Source organism: Pan troglodytes, chromosome 6 (genome assembly GCF_028858775.2).
Source record: "Pan troglodytes isolate AG18354 chromosome 6, NHGRI_mPanTro3-v2.0_pri, whole genome shotgun sequence".
Lineage (NCBI taxonomy): Eukaryota > Metazoa > Chordata > Mammalia > Primates > Hominidae > Pan > Pan troglodytes.
In genome coordinates, this window is record NC_072404.2 from 172,405,049 (window position 1) to 172,421,033 (window position 15,985).

At 44.4% G+C, this 15,985-nt stretch overlaps 1 protein-coding gene across 6 annotated transcripts in view; it reads left to right on the forward strand.

Annotated features, from left to right (window-relative positions):
• DNAJB6 (DnaJ heat shock protein family (Hsp40) member B6) overlaps window positions 1–15,985 on the forward strand; it is an 81,534-nt gene that overhangs the window by 21,395 nt on the left and 44,154 nt on the right. For all 6 annotated transcript variants that reach the window (XR_010159088.1, XR_010159087.1, XR_010159089.1 and 3 more), the window contains exons 3-5: window positions 4,313–4,422; window positions 7,662–7,721; window positions 8,536–8,646. Coding sequence is in view for 3 of the 6 variants with exons in the window: in XM_016958509.2 (XP_016813998.1) it covers window positions 4,313–4,422; window positions 7,662–7,721; window positions 8,536–8,646 (281 nt within the window). In the remaining 3 variants the exon portion in view is untranslated. The remainder of the gene's footprint in view (window positions 1–4,312; window positions 4,423–7,661; window positions 7,722–8,535; window positions 8,647–15,985) is intronic.

Sequence of the window (15,985 nt, forward strand, 5' to 3'; positions counted from 1 at the left end):
ATGTGAGATAATCCCAAACATCTTTTACATTGGACTTTGAAAATGGAGCTGACTTGGCACTCTTGAGTGCCCCTTTGGAAGGCAGGGGCCCAGAGTACATAGCACTCGAATTTTCTTGTTGTGATTGTTGGGCTCCAGCCTATGCCACTGGAGTCCCTTCTGATTCATATGAAAGTTCGAGAACTGCAGCGCTGCCTGTGGTACCTGCATCTGTGTGACCAGGGCCTGGCCATTGTGAGGAGGGCAGTTCAGCCACAGAAGGCTCTCACGGTAACCTTAGTCTGTTTAATTAATGAGGTGTTAACTGTGAATGTAGAGTATACAGCAAAGACGTCATGAAACAGATTGTTAGATTTTAACATAGCTAGAGAGCAGTTAGCCTGGAATAGTTGGAACCAACTTAAAAAAAATTGTTAATAAATAATGAAGTGTCTATACTGCTAGACTTAGTGGGTCTGAAGATAGAATTAACTTTTTTGGGGGCCAAATAGTTCATTTTGCTTAATTTTTATATTTTAATAAAAATACAGAGTCTCAATATGTTGCTCAGGCTGGTCTCAAACTCCTGGGCTCAAGCGATTCTCTTGCCTTGGCCTCCCAGATTGCTGCGATTATAGATGTGAGCCACTGTGTGTAGCTGAGATAGTTCATTTTAAAATGCTGAATTACGGCCAGGCAAGTGGCTCACACCTCTAATCCCAGCACTTCGAGAGGCCTAGGTGGGAGGGTCACTGGAGCCCAGGGGTTTGAGACCAGCCTGGGCAACAAAATGAGATACTGTCTTGACCAAAAAAAAATAGTTGGGTGTGGTGGCACATGCCTGTAGTCCCAACTGCTCCAGAGGCTGAGGCAGGAGAATTGCTTGAGCCCAGGAGGTTGAGGCTGCAGTGAGCCATGTTCGTGCCACTGTGTTCCAGTTTGGGCAACCAAGCCGAGACCCTGTCTCAAAAAAGCCAAGTCAGGATGGCTGACGTTGCCTGAAGGTTATTTGAAACCTCTGCCGAGGAACCTAGTAGAAGCAGTCCACTGAGGAGAGGTCAGGCAGGCCCTGATGCTGTCACTAGTAGAGTGAGGTTTCCCACACTGTGAGGAAGCCTGTGCTGCACACTTGAGGCTCACACTATTCTTATCAGTAATGTTACCAGCCAGGCATACTTGACAGATTATAAGACGAAGACAGTTGGGAATACCTTACTCCTCTCGAATAAGTTAATGGATGTATTAGTCTGTTTTTACGCTGCTGATAAAGACGTACCTGAGACTGGGAAGAAAAGGAGGTTTAATTTGACTTACAGTTCCACCTGGCTGGGGAGGTCTTACAATCATGGAGGAGGGCGAAAGACACTTCTTACATGGCGACAGCAAGAGAATGAGGAAGAAGCAAAAGCAGAAACCCCTTATAAACCCATCAGGTCTTGTGAGGCTTATTATCAGGAGAATAGCATGGGAAAGACTAGTCCCCATGATTCAGTTACCTCCCCCTGGGTCCCTCGCATAACACCTGGGAGTTCTGGGAGTTACAACTCAAGTTGAGATTTGGGTGGGGACATAGCCAGACCTTATCAGTGGATAAGCATAATATGTGTACAGTGCTTTCAGTAATGATGGAAATTACATACCTTTATGATAGAGGTCATTAGAGAGTAGATTGGTTTTAGTTGTTTCTGAGAACATACAGGTTGCTGAGTGTCTCTAGCATGACGTTGAAGTAGGAATTTAGAAAAGGCTGTTACCTTTAAAAGCAGTGAGATTTCCTGCACTCCTGAGCGTACAGTTGTATAAATGCTGACTTTTAAAAATGAGCAGAATGATAGCTACGGGGGCGTGCTGTTAGAACAGTCTATCTTGTGTACCCTTGGCTTTGTGTGTTGACAGTTTTTGATTGAGGACTTAAAGGTCTGTGGCTGCCACCTGTTCTGCATCTCTCCTGAGATACCAGACTCTTCCTGGGTTTGAGTCATACACCAATGGGCCTTCCTTCCTTGGTGCTGAAGTACTGGTGTGCAGGTCCAACAGATCTGAAGGTCAACATTCAGAGTCATTTGGCACTGTTTACACTTGCATATCGTGTTGTATTACACCTTGATTTTTAAATATTTTAGTAGTGTATGACTGGGGCATACACAGTTGAATCTTGTCCTGCATTCTCATCCATTACCAAGTTTTCATATGAACACTAGATGATAGGTAGTACTGCACACTAATCATTTTTTCTCTTTTGTCTTTTGTATGGTCTGTTATTTTTGACTGAGGATTTCTGGCACATTTAGGGTTATTTGATCCACTGCTACACGTTTTTTTTTTTTGTTTTTTTTGTTTTTTTTTTTTGAGACGGTGTCTCGCTATGTCACCCAGGCTGGAGTTCAATGGCGTGATCTCGGCTCACTGCAACCTCTGCCTCCCAGGTTCAGGCGATTCTCCTGCCTTAGCCTCCCTAGTAGGTGGAAATGCAGGCGCCTGCCACAATGCCCAGCTAATTTTTATATTTTTAATAGAGACGGGGTTTCACCATGTTGGCCAGGATGGTCTCGATCTCTTGACCTCCTGATCTGCCTGCCTCAGCCTCCCAAAGTGCTGGGATTACAGGCATGAGCCACTGCGCCCGGCTGCTACATGTTTATTTAGGTCCACAGTGACATAAATTACTGTTAAGTATTCTGGACTCCAGCTTTAATCAGATTTTAGTATGGTTAAGCCAAGGTTTTGTTGAACATGTTGTAAGTTAAATTGAGCCACAACAGCTTTACAGTAATAACTTGCCTAGTGTTAAAAGCACTGTCAGATTAGTATACTAGTCTGAAATTTTGAGGGGTACGCTGCTTCTCTTTTTTAACGTTACCCTCCTTTTGAATATATTATATGCTGCTTAGGTTTCGCTAATTAGACTAGAGGATTTTTTTGTATTCATTCATTCATTCATTCATTCATGTATTCATGTTGAGCTGGAGGCTCGCTCTGTCACCCAGCCTGGAGTTCAGTGGCACGATGTTGGCTCACTGCAACCTCTTTCTCCTGGGTTCAAGCAATTCTTCTGTCTCAGCCTCCTGAGTAGCTGGGATTACAGGTGCGCGCCTTCATGTCTGGCTTTTTGTATTTTTAGTAGAGATGGGGTTTTGCCATGTTGGCCAGGTTGGTCTCGAACTCCTGACCTCAGGTAATCCACCCACCTCGGCCTGCCAGATTGCTGGGATTACAGGTGTGAGCCGCTGCACCCGGCCTTTTTTTTTGTATTTAAATAGCGTGCAATTATTTGGTCACTTGGAACTCTGCAACAGAATATGACCTTGGTCATAGAATCTTTGTAGAAGTCAGTGTTTTAACTCTGTTTAGATCTTGAATCTGGCACAGAGGGTGTTTGAAAGATTCTGAGATCCTGGCCTGTTGGGTGGCAGGTGACTCACCTTTGGCACACAGATGAGCTAGGTAGTGGGCTGGCTGAGGAAGTAGGGTCCTGGGAATCAGAACATGGAAGGATATGAATGGTGATGTTGGATCTTGCTGCTCAGTGACCCAGGCCTTTTTTTCCCTTTTTAAAAATTTTTTGAGACGGAGTTTCGCTCTTGTTGCCCAGGCTGGAGTGCAATGGTGCGATCTCGGCTCACCGCAACCTCTGCCTCCCAGGTTCCAGTGATTCTCCTGCCGCAGCCTCCTGAGTAGCTGGGATTACAGTCATGCACCACCATGCCCGGCTAATTTTGTATTTTTAGTAGCGTTGGGGTTTCTCCATGTTGGCCAGGCTGGTCTCGAACTTCTGACCTCAGGTGATATGCCCACCTCCCAAAGTGCTGGGATTACAGGCGTGAGCCACCACGCCTGGCCTTTCTCCTTTACTTCACATACTTGCTCAGTCTTGTCACTGTCAGTCCACGTTGTGGACACTGTGATCTTCGTTTTTCTATCTCTAGTGGTTCGTTTGTATTATGCTATCAGGATTTTTATTCTAAAACTTACTTTAATGAGTATTTTTACAATTTTAATTTTGAGACAGTCTTGTTCTGTCGCCCAGGCTGGACTGCAGTGGTGTGATCATAGCTCACTGTAGCCTTGAACTCCTGGCCTCAAGCAGTTGTCACGCCTCAGCCTCTGGAGTAGCTGGGTCTATCTGTGGCTGCACGCCACTACGCCTGGCTATCTGGATTTTAGAACTTTGTGTATTTCATTGTAGAGGAAAGGGAGGTTTTACAATTAAAACCAGTATTCATCTCACCAGTTGGCAGCTCTGAAGCCATTCTCGTGGTTAATGATGTTAGTTTCAAAAGCATAGTTGATTTCTGGATTTAGAATGTGATCTATATCCTTTATTCTTTCCAAGATATCGGAAACTGGCACTGAAGTGGCATCCAGATAAAAATCCTGAGAATAAAGAAGAAGCAGAGAGAAAATTCAAGCAAGTAGCGGAGGCATATGAAGTGCTGTCGGATGGTGAGTGACAGCAAGCTGCTGAAGGACCCTGAGCGGGCATGCCGGAATGCGGAGTGGGTGTTGGGATCCTCCTCAGGGTAGCACAGTATGGACTCAAGTGACTTGTTTTTGATGCCTACTGGATTTTGGGCCCTTCTAAGAGATTTTTACTTTTCTCGTGAAGATTTGAATTGATTTAGGTAACCACGAGTGCTGGGGAGCGCCAGGGCTTCTAGCAGTTTCTCCTAGGATGGCTGTTTTAAAAGCAGGACTAGACATCCTGGGTTTGAGGAACCCAGGAGAGAGGAGGTTGCGGGACTCAGGTCACTGTGCATGTGGCGTGCTTGCCCCCGTTGTGTGTGATCATTCTGACCTTGCTCACCCCCACTGGCTTAAACAATACCATTCCAGTGGAGTCAGCTTTACTGCTTGAGAGGATGTCATTAGTTCCCAAAGAGGGGATGGAACATACAGCTAAAATTTAGATTTCCAGTTTCAGGCCTGTTTTCCCCTCCTAGGTCTGGAGCAGAGGTGTTCTATGTTACTGGAAGTCAGATCCATTGGCCTAGTTCACAAATGGGTGAGGGGTCAGAGGTCAGCTGTCGCCTAGATGCAGTCAGGGTTCCATGGGGGAAGTAAAGGCTGTGCATGGGGCCTGGGGTGGGGGAACAGTGACAGAACTGGAAAGCCACACAGTGCCCCTGTCTGCTGCAGTGCTGGGTGGCCTGTTGTGAGCAAAGGCCGAGGCATTTCCAAGGTTAGGGATGGACTAACTGAACCCTGGAAGTGGGCACTTGGTTAAGTGTATCTGCATGTGGTCAGGTAATTGGCCCTTATTTACAACAACAAAAAAAAATTTTTTTTTTTTAAAGAACCCAATTTGAGGCAGAGGTCGCAGTGAGCCGAGATTGCGCCACTGCACTCCAGCCTGGGCGACAGTGCGAGACTGTCTCCAAAAAACAAAACAAAACAAAACCAATCAGAAGGAACCCAGTGTAAGCTTGCCACCTTCAACAGCTACCAGCACACCACCAGCCTTGCTTTCTCTGGTGACACTGTGGCCCACCCCCTTTGTTTTAGAGGAAATTCCAAACATTTTACTTCAAAAAATATGAAAAGACATAAAAACACCGATATTTGAAGTCTTCTTGAAATGTGGCATTTAAGGTCTTGAACTGTTGAGCTTATTCATTGGAAAGTTTTATTTATTTATTTTTTTAAAGAGAGAGGATCTTGCTATGTTTCCCAGGGAGACCTTGAACTCCTGGGTTGAGGTGATCGTCCTCTCTCCTCAAGTTCCAAGCACCATTGCGCCAGGCTTGTTCCCTTAGATTTGTGCGCTGGAGTGACAGAGGAGGGCACAGGCCTCAGTGTTACCATCTTGGTCTTCGGTCCTTGTTGTTTGTGTGCTAATTCAGTATTGCCAGATTCAGGATTTTAGGGACTAGTAACATTAGGAAAAGTGAGGACCAAAATGAAGCTTCATATTTGATAGAGCAGCTTTAAACTACCACACTGAAAAGTCGCTTGGTTCTTTTGGGAGGTGTAGGAGGTGTGTTTTTCATGTCCTTTTAGGCAGCCTTCAGTGCCAGCTGGGGTTGTCTTCAAAACATGGTCATTGTTCCTGCCATGGCACTGGCTACCTGAACCTGCTTGCAAGTGGTTTGTTTCTAAGCCCGTTTTCCCATTTTGTGGAATGTGAGATTTTCTTTTACTTTTTAAAAATTGAGAAGGGGTCTCACTCTGTTGCCCAGGCTGGAATGTAGTGGCATGATCACAGTTCGCTGCAGTCTTGACCTCCCAAGCTCAAGCGATTCTCCCATCTCGGCTTCCTGAGTAACTGGGACCACGGGTGGGTGCCACTGTGCCCAGCTAACTTTTTTGTATTGTGTTTAAAGGTGGGATTTTGCCGTGTTGCCCAGGCTGGTCTTGAACTCCTGGGCTTCAGTGATCCACCTTCCTTGCCCACGCAAAGTGTTGGAATCATAGGCGTTAGCCACTGCATCCAGCCTATGAGATTTTTTGAGGAACGCAGATGGTGTCATGTCAGAAGTACCAGTGCTTCTAATGTCATTGTTTTTGTTCTGGGATATAAGTAGCATTTGGAATGTAAATGTGAAGACTGTCAGTGGAGAGGGGCACACTAGCCCCAGGCCTTGCATCCGGGTGGTCCCCTTCGAGGGTGAATGAGCCTGTAGGGTGTTAGGTTGGCGCCTTTCTGGCACATCTGCTTTCTCCCACTTGCCTAGGCCCTGGCATGTTTGTTTTCGTGCTGCAGATATGGTCCTCTAATTGGGTTTTTGTAGTAAGATGGTGCACTTCTGTGGTTGCAATAATCTTGTACTTGGTCATGTGATTTTAATGTAGCATGCCTGGGCTCTGTGCAGTAGAGTGAAAGAAACGATCTTAATGGAATAAAGAAAAAAATTTTTTTTTGCTTTTGAGATGGAGTTTTGCTCGTTGCCCAGGCTTGAGTGCAATGGTGCAGTCTGGGCTCACTGCAACCTCTGCCTCCTGGGTTCAAGCGATTCTCCTGCCTCAGTCCCCTGAGTAGCTGGGATCACAGGCATGCGCCACCATGCGTGCCTAATTTTGTATTTTTAGTAGAGACTGGGTTTCTCCGTGTTGGCCAGGCTGCTTTCGAACTCCTGACCTCAGGTGATTGGCCCTTCTCGGCCTCTGAAAGTGCTGGGATTACAGGTATGAGCTACCTCGCCTGGCTAAGTCCCCCCCGCACCTACTCTTGTTGCCCAGGGTGGAGTGCAATGGCACGATCGTGGCTCACCACAAACTCCGCCTCCTGGGTTCAAGCTATTCTCTTGCCTCAGCCTTCTGAGTAGCTGGGATTACAAGTGCCTGCCACCACGCCTGGCTAATTATTGTATTTTTACAAGAGATGAGGTTTCACCATATTGGCCAGGCTGGTCTCAAACTCCTGACCTCAGGTGATCTGCCCACCTTGGCCTCCCAAAGTGGTGGGATTACAGGTGTGAGCCACCATGCCTGGCCGTAAATACTTAAATATTTCTAATAACTTGTAAAAATTCAACATACTGAATTTTTTTTGAATTGTTTTTCAGGAGAGAGGTACAGAAAGTTTTCCCTGTTGCTTTGTTTTGTTTTAAAGAAAAGGTGGCCATACTCCTTGAAATTCAGTTGTAAAACATCGAAAACTGATTTACAACTTGGGAAATACCTTATCTATTGAATTAAGGGTTTAAAAGGAACTTGGCCTTACCGACTTTTCTTTAAATTTTTAGCTAAGAAACGGGACATCTATGACAAATATGGCAAAGAAGGATTAAATGGTGGAGGAGGAGGTAAGTACGTGAGTTTTTTCTTTGAAGACAAAAGGTCTTGGCAAGTAAGTTGAGTTTGTAAATCACGAGTCTCTTGGTCAGAGTCGATTTTGTATCAGTAAATAGAGATGCAACGTAGAAAGCGAACTAAATTGGGGAGAGGACAGAGAAATTGATGGCATTTAAAAATCTTTTACGAGACTAGAAGTATATGTTGATGTACTTTTTATAGATAGAAACAATTTGTAACCATACTGCAATATATTGTGAACATATACCCTTAGATCAGCACTTGACGTTATGTCAAAATATCCTAAGGGTTTAAAGAGCAGATTTTCCTGAAAAGCTAAAATAATGACTTTGAAGGGCGTGTGGACTTTGTCCCCAAAAGTTCCCACGGTCACTGGGCTGTGACCAGCCTCCCCAGGGGTGTTGGGAAATTATTGCTCCAAACCCACTGGGGCCACGCGGCAGCTTCTGTGGCTCCAGGAGGCCAGTTGTCGAAGTGGATGCAGATACTCTTGGTCTTCATAAACCTTCATAACAAATCATAAAAATGGTGTGTAATGTTACATGTTATAATGCCGATCACGGATTTAGAGATGGTGAAAAGTAGTGTCGAAGGGGCCACTGCTGCACTCATATGCCATCAGCGCTGGGCACACTCACTCTCTGTCAGTACAGGGCTCATGTTTTGAATTATAGAGAACTTCAGGTTTATGAAATATTTTTGTTTTTATTAGTTCATGATTTGTATAATGTTTTGTCAACAAAGAATTCTTTGCCTACAAAACACCAAAATTCATAAACTAAAAGCTGTGTTGTATTTGTGCAGGTGGAAGTCATTTTGACAGTCCATTTGAATTTGGCTTCACATTCCGTAACCCAGATGATGTCTTCAGGGAATTTTTTGGTGGAAGGGACCCATTTTCATTTGACTTCTTTGGTAAGTTAATCACGTGGGTTGACTTGGTGTGTGTCCATGACCCAAGTGAGGGCTTACTTAGTATGGCCTTTCTGTTGAATTAACATTGTATTTTAGGCTGGGCGTGGTGGCTCATGCCTGTAATCCCAGCACTTTGGGAGGCTGAGGCGGGCAGATCACCTGAGGTTGGGAGTTCAAGACCAGCCTGACCAACATGGAGAAGCCACATCTCTACTAAAATACAAAATTAGCTGGGCATGGTGGCGCATGCCTGTAATCCCAGCTACTTGGGAGGCTGAGGCAGGAGAATCACTTGAACCCGGGAGGCAGAGGTTGCGGTGAACTGAGATCATGCCATTGCATTGTTGTCTGGGCAACAAGAGTGAAACTCCTGTCTCAAAAAAAAAAAAAGTTAACATTGTATTTTGTCGCGAAACTTTGTGTTTAAAGCAGCATTGGACTAGCCTGAACAACATGGTGAAACCCTGTCTCAACAACAACAAAAAAAATACAAAAAATTAGCTGAGTGTGGTGGCGTGTGCCTGTGGTCCCAGCTACTTGGGAGGCTGAGGTGGGAGGATTTCCTTGAGCCTGGGAGGTTGAGATTGGGCCACTGCACTCCAGCTTGGGTGACAGAGCAAGGCCCTGTCTGAAAAAAATAAAACAGCACAGTAGCTGTAAAATCTTTTCTCTTCTTCCTCTTTGAAAATTTAAGTTACAACTTGAAAAATTAAAATATTAAAGGGTTTAATGTATTTTTTTTTCTTTGTTATGTATGGCCCTAATTAACTTGCTTTTGCCCTCAGATGAGACAGTGGTAAGGGCATGGGTGCGAGTGTCTTGGAAATGTTGTTTCCCATTGAACAACCAATTTGTGTGTGAATTTGCCACATCATATTCCTGTTAAAATCATTAAGCATCATAGTACTGTTTGCAAGACCTTTCATCCGTAAACATTGTGTGTGAGGACTGTTGTTGAGAGTTTGCGGAAAGGCACCTCTAGAGCAAGACTGCGGAGGCCTTTGCTGAGGAGAGAATGGTTTTGTTAAGGGAGACAGTGCTGTTACAGCTGCTGTTTGATTGTAGGAAAATGGGTTTCTCATCAACGACATCTCAGTCCTGATGCCTGGTCCTAGGCTTTGGTGTGTCTTGGGCACAGTTTGGGTCAGGCACTTTTGTTAGCTGTCTCCTGTTAGAGCCTTCTCAACCACTGGGACTTCCTGAGTGATGCACTAGGTGACCTGAGAGGTCAGGATTAAACATGTACTCCTGTAGTTGTTTTTGTCTTTTGACTTATTGAAAGGGAAACACATTGTATGTTTACCTCCTTCATTGCCTGGAGCTTGGGTGAAGAAACTGAACACCACCTGCAACTCGAGGAGGGAAAGAGAAGAGTAGTTGTGTCTACAGATAATATAGGGGAGACACGTGGAGCTCCTGCCTGCCGCAGGCACGAAGAAGCATAATCACTCTCATATCTGGTAGGTCTTGGGCCTTTTGCATGGCGCAGTTCTTCAGTGTGTCTCAAATGGGGATTCAAAGACGTTGTTCTTACACCTTATTATGGGCTGGCTGGCTTGAAGAGAGCCCCTTTCTGAGGGAGGAAGGACAGTCAGTGGCCTCAAGCATTTTCAGGGAAACTGAAGCTGAGCAGGCGATTTCCGATTAGGGGACCGGGAGACTGGCGTGCTCATCGTTTAAGTGCATTTGCTGTAATCACTGCTGCCATCAGCAGAAACAGAGCTCAAGAAAGAACCATGTTTACATCCGTCCTTCATCGACCCTCACAGGCAAGAAGTATTTCTCTAAGAAAAATAATTTACGGATCTCTGTCTTAAAAATGACCTTTGCATCTTGCTGTAGCCTTCAGCAAACTGCATTTGTTGCTTTGCAGGACAGGGCAGTGTTGGGGTTGAAGTCCTGTGTTCTGATCGGTGATTCTCATGGTGACCAAGCGAGGAAGAAGGCCCGCTCTTCCAACACCATGGCTTCTCTTCTGGGGCACACGAGGTGAAACGGGCTGTCCTCGCGATGTCTGAGACCGGGCGTCTTCAACAGGCCCTGCTTAACATTATGATTAAACAGGCCTTTCTTACCATTATTATTAAACAGGCCGTTTCTCAACATTATTATTAAACAGGCCCCTTCTTAACATTATTATTAAACAGGCCTTTCATAACATTATTATTAAACGGGCCCCTTCTTAACATTATTATTAAACAGGCCCCTTCTTAACATTATTATTAAACAGGCCTTTCATAACATTATTATTAAACGGGCCCCTTCTTAACATTATTATTAAACAGGCCCCTTCTTAACATTATTATTAAAGAGGCCCTTTCTTCACATTATTATTAAACAGGCCCCTTCTTAACATTATTATTAAACAGGCCTTTCATAACATTATTATTAAACGGGCCCCTTCTCAACATTATTATTAAACAGGCCCCTTCTTAACATTATTATTAAAGAGGCCCTTTCTTCACATTATTATTAAACAGGCCCCTTCTTAACATTATTATTAAACAGGACTTTCATAACGTTATTATTAGGCCCCTTCTTAACATTATTATTAAACAGGACTTTCATAACGTTATTATTAAACGGGCCCCTTCTTAACATTATTATTAAACAGTCCCCTTCTTAACATTATTATTAAAGAGGCCCTTTCTTAACATTATTATTAAACAGGCCTTTCATAACATTATTATTAAACGGGCCCCTTCTTAACATTATTATTAAACAGGCCCCTTCTTAACATTATTATTAAAGAGGCCCTTTCTTAACATTATTATTAAACAGGCCTTTCATAACGTTATTATTAAACGGGCCCCTTCTTAACATTATTATTAAACAGGCCCCTTCTTAACATTATTATTAAAGAGGCCCTTTCTTCACATTATTATTAAACAGGCCCTTTCTTAACATTATTATTAAACGGGACCCTTCTTAAGACTATTAAACGGGCCCTTTCTTAACATTATTATTAAACAGTCCCCTTCTTAACATTATTATTAAACAGGCCCCTTCTTAACATTATTATTAAAGAGGCCCTTTCTTCACATTATTATTAAACAGGCCCTTCTTAACATTATTATTAAAGAGGCCCTTTCTTCACATTATTATTAAACAGGCCCCTTCTTAACATTATTATTAAACGGGACCCTTCTTAAGACTATTAAACGGGCCCTTTCTTAACATTATTATTAAACAGGCCCCTTCTTAACATTATTATTAAAGAGGCCCTTTCTTCACATTATTATTAAACAGGCCCTTCTTAACATTATTATTAAAGAGGCCCTTTCTTCACATTATTATTAAACAGGCCCCTTCTTAACATTATTATTAAACGGGACCCTTCTTAATACTATTAAACGGGCCCTTTCTTAACATTATTATTAAACAGGCCCCTTCTTAACATTATTATTAAAGAGACCCTTTCTTCACATTATTATTAAACAGGCCCTTCTTAACATTATTATTAAAGAGGCCCTTTCTTCACATTATTATTAAACAGGCCCCTTCTTAACATTATTATTAAACGGGACCCTTCTTAAGACTATTAAACGGGCCCTTTCTTAACATTATTATTAAACAGGCCCCTGCTTAACATTATTATTAAAGAGGCCCTTTCTTCACATTATTATTAAACAGGCCCTTCTTAACATTATTATTAAAGAGGCCCTTTCTTCACATTATTATTAAACAGGCCCTTCTTAACATTATTATTAAACCGGCCTTTCATTAATGTTATTATTAAATGGGCCCCTTCTTAACATTATTATTAAACGGGCCCCTTCTTAACATTATTATTAAACAGGCTGTTTCTCAACATTATTATTAAACAGGCCGTTTCTCAACATGATTATTAAATAGGACCTTCTTAACGTTATTATTAAACGGGCCCTTAACATTATGATTAAACAGGCCCTTTCTTAACATCATTTTTTTTTTTAATTCAAAGGGGAAGGGTCCCTTAGTGACTGAATTGTAGCTAATTTTTGTTTTCCTTGGGGAAAATAATCTGATACACCAAGCCATAGAGCAATTACTTGTAAAGAAGGTATAGAGATTTAATTAGATGTGAGTGTGAGTTTTTACCCCTAGTCCAAGGAGAGAGGTGCTAGTCTTACTGAAACGCTGTACTGTTAAATGCTCCATTTTACATGCAGACCTATTTTAAGACCAGGTACCCTGTGTTTCCCATGATTAGTGTGGCAGTGATACTTGTTCATTCCATTCTTACAGGTGTTCTAGATGACTTCCATTTTCAGGCTCTCAGGATTTACACACTGGGGAAGCTGTTGCTCCATGGCTGCTATATGTATGTAGTCACTGTGCAGCCTGCTGACGGTATGTTTAATGTAGATGGGTGTGGATGCAGAGCCAGAGGGATTTCTGCTTATTCATGATGTAGTTCAGGGGTCAACACCCTGGTCTGTGGCCTGTTACGAACTGGCCTGTTGGGAATAGGAGGTGAGCGGCGCACAGGCAGGCAAGCATTACTGCCTGAGCCCCACCTCCTGTCAGCTCAGTGGCAGCATTGGAGTCTCATAAGGGCACAAACCCTATTGTGAACTGCACACGCGAGGGACCTAGGTTGCGCGTTCCTCATCAGAATCCAGTATCTGAAACCATCCCCCTACCCCAACCCATCACCCGCTGTGTGGAAGAATTGTCTTCCGTGAAACCAGTCCCTGGTGGCAAAAAGGTTGGGGACCGCTGTTGATAAATCATATTTACTAGACCTGGTGTACTTTCCACATGACGAAAAAGTAGTTTAAAATCTGCTGTAAGATATTTCCGAGCTGCGCTTTACATTTATCAGAATGCAGAACCCCTGCTGTACTTGAGACCTCTCTCATGATAGGTGGGGAAGGGTGAAGGGGTGCCGGATGTTGGACACATGGTATGCAGGTCTGTGCCTGAGCACCAGACAGTGCTCACTGTCACGCTGTGGCCAAGGAGACTTGGGCCTGGGGCCTGCGGTGTGGAACCCGTCCTTTACAGCAGAAGCCCTCCCAGGAGAGGTCGCGGAGGCGGATTCTAACACCAGCCTGGAAGGAATGCTGCCTCTGAATTGGAGGGCTACAATCAAAACTGCTGAGGCTAGGTGACTGTCGAAATTTCCAGAATGTGGAGCACATGCAAATGAGCTCTTGTCAAAATGTTAATTGGAAAAGTTTATTAATAGGCAGTGGACCTACTTGAATTAGGATGCTCCCTTTATTTTATTATTAGAGGACCCTATTGCTCAGTGAAATGATGTTCTGAGATAGGAAAGAAAGGGTACCTGATAATAGTGCCTTTTGATCCCATTAGTCACAGCAGGCATTACATCTGGGAAAAGCCTGTGGGTTTAACTTCACATTTTATTTATATTCTTGGAAAACCAAAGCGAACCTTTAAGGTTTCCAGAGAGGCCTTTTATTTTAGCAGTGCAGCAAGTTTTTCCTTTGTAAAGCATCACTGTGGTACGAATGATGCTCTGTAGCAATAGAGGAGGAGTCCTGTGGTATGTAGAACCAAGGAAAGCAGACTTCTTGCAGGAAAAATGAGTGCATTGAGGATAGTAACCTGACTTTCTGACCTGTGATTAAATTATGATAGTAGTCAGTCATTTTACTCTCCCAGGGTTTGAGGAAGTGGCCGGTGAGGACTTGGAGCCTAGTGAGGAGTTAGTAGAGCTGCCCAGGGTGGAGGAGGCCACAGAGGACAGCCCTGGTGAAGAGAACAGTGAGGCCTTGGATGTGTTGATATCCAGCGAGGACCTGGCACTGTCTAGTGAGGACGAGGCCTGCACAGGATGTAACTGGGGCCTGGGCGAGCCCCTCAGCGAGGAGCTGGGGCTCATATCCAGCGAGGACGGGGCCAGCCCTGGGGACGTAGAGGAGCTCAGTGAGGAGTGTGAGGAGCCGCTGAGTGAGGAGGAGCACAGCAGGCCAGAGCTGGGGCGCTGCCGGCACCACCATAAAGTGTCCAGGAGCTGCCCGAGCGGGACTGACTTAAACAGTGTATCTAGAATAAAATGGTTTCCTCTAGTGCCTTGATACTGTCCTTGGTCAGACGACCTCAGCTGCCTTGGAGATAGAACTGAAGAAGCAAGAGAGGGAGGTGGCAGCCCTGAAGCACAGGCCGGGCGTCTCGTAGGCTCTTTCCCTAGAAGCCAGAGCACAGACCCTGAAGACAGCCTTGAGTTTGATCCGTACCACAAACCGGGGGCTTAAACTACCAAAATGTACCATCTCCCAGTCCTGGAGGCTGGCCATGTGAGACCCAGGCTGGTTGCTTCTGAGGCTGAGGTGTGTCCCGTCTTGCTCCAGGCCCTTCCCCAGCTGTTCTTCTCCCTACATTTGCAGACGGATGGCCCATCCGATGTTGACATCATCTCCTTTGTGTCTGTCTCTGTGTCCATTGGATTTAATGTTTTAGAGACGGGTTTCACTGTGTTGCTTAGGCTGGCCTCCAGCCGCTAGGCTCAAGCAGTCTTCCTTCCTCAGCCTCCCAAGTAACTGATCACAGGCATGAGCCACTGTGCCCAGCCACAAGTTCCCCCTTTTTATAAGGACATCATTTATATTGGCTTAGTGCCCACTGTAATGATTTCATCTTAACTTGATAATCTACAAAGAGCCTGTTCCCAGTAAGGTCACATTCACAGGTACTGGGGATTAGGACTCTAATTTAATCTTTTTTGGGGGCCATGATTCAACCACTTTAACATCATATTTCTAACGGGTAGATTTTTGTGCTAGTCTTTGAAATTCACAGCCAAGCAGCAAATTTTGAAAGGTAAAAGGAGGAGGAGCCTTTAAAGTTAGACATGTGCCCTCACCCCTCGCTCTGAGACAGAGTTTTGCTCTGTCACCCAGGCTGGAGTGCAGTGGCACGGTCTCAGCTTACTGCAACTTCCGCCTCCCAGGTTCAAGTGATTCTCTTGCCTCAGCCTCCCAAGTAGCTGGGATTTCAGGTACCCACCACCACACCTGGCTAATTTTTGTGTTTTTAGTAGAGACGGAGTTTCACCATGTTGGCCAGGCTAGTCTCGAACTTCTGACCTGAGGTCATCTGCCTGCCTTGGCCTCCCGAAGTGCTGGGATTACATGCGTGAGCCACCATGCCTGGCCAAAGTTAGACGTGTTAATGAGAGCTAGAAGTTAGGGGTCAAGTACAGGCATGGGAGTGGCACAGCAGATTGGATCGGTGTGTGCTGGTGACCTGGACCCACTATCATTACACGGCGCTACAGCAGTTTGTTTGTAATGAGTGTTCTTTGATTACTTTGGACAGAGTTCATACACAGGCACACCTACACACAGGTCACTTAGAAGAAGTTAAGGAGTCTTTTTAAATACACACA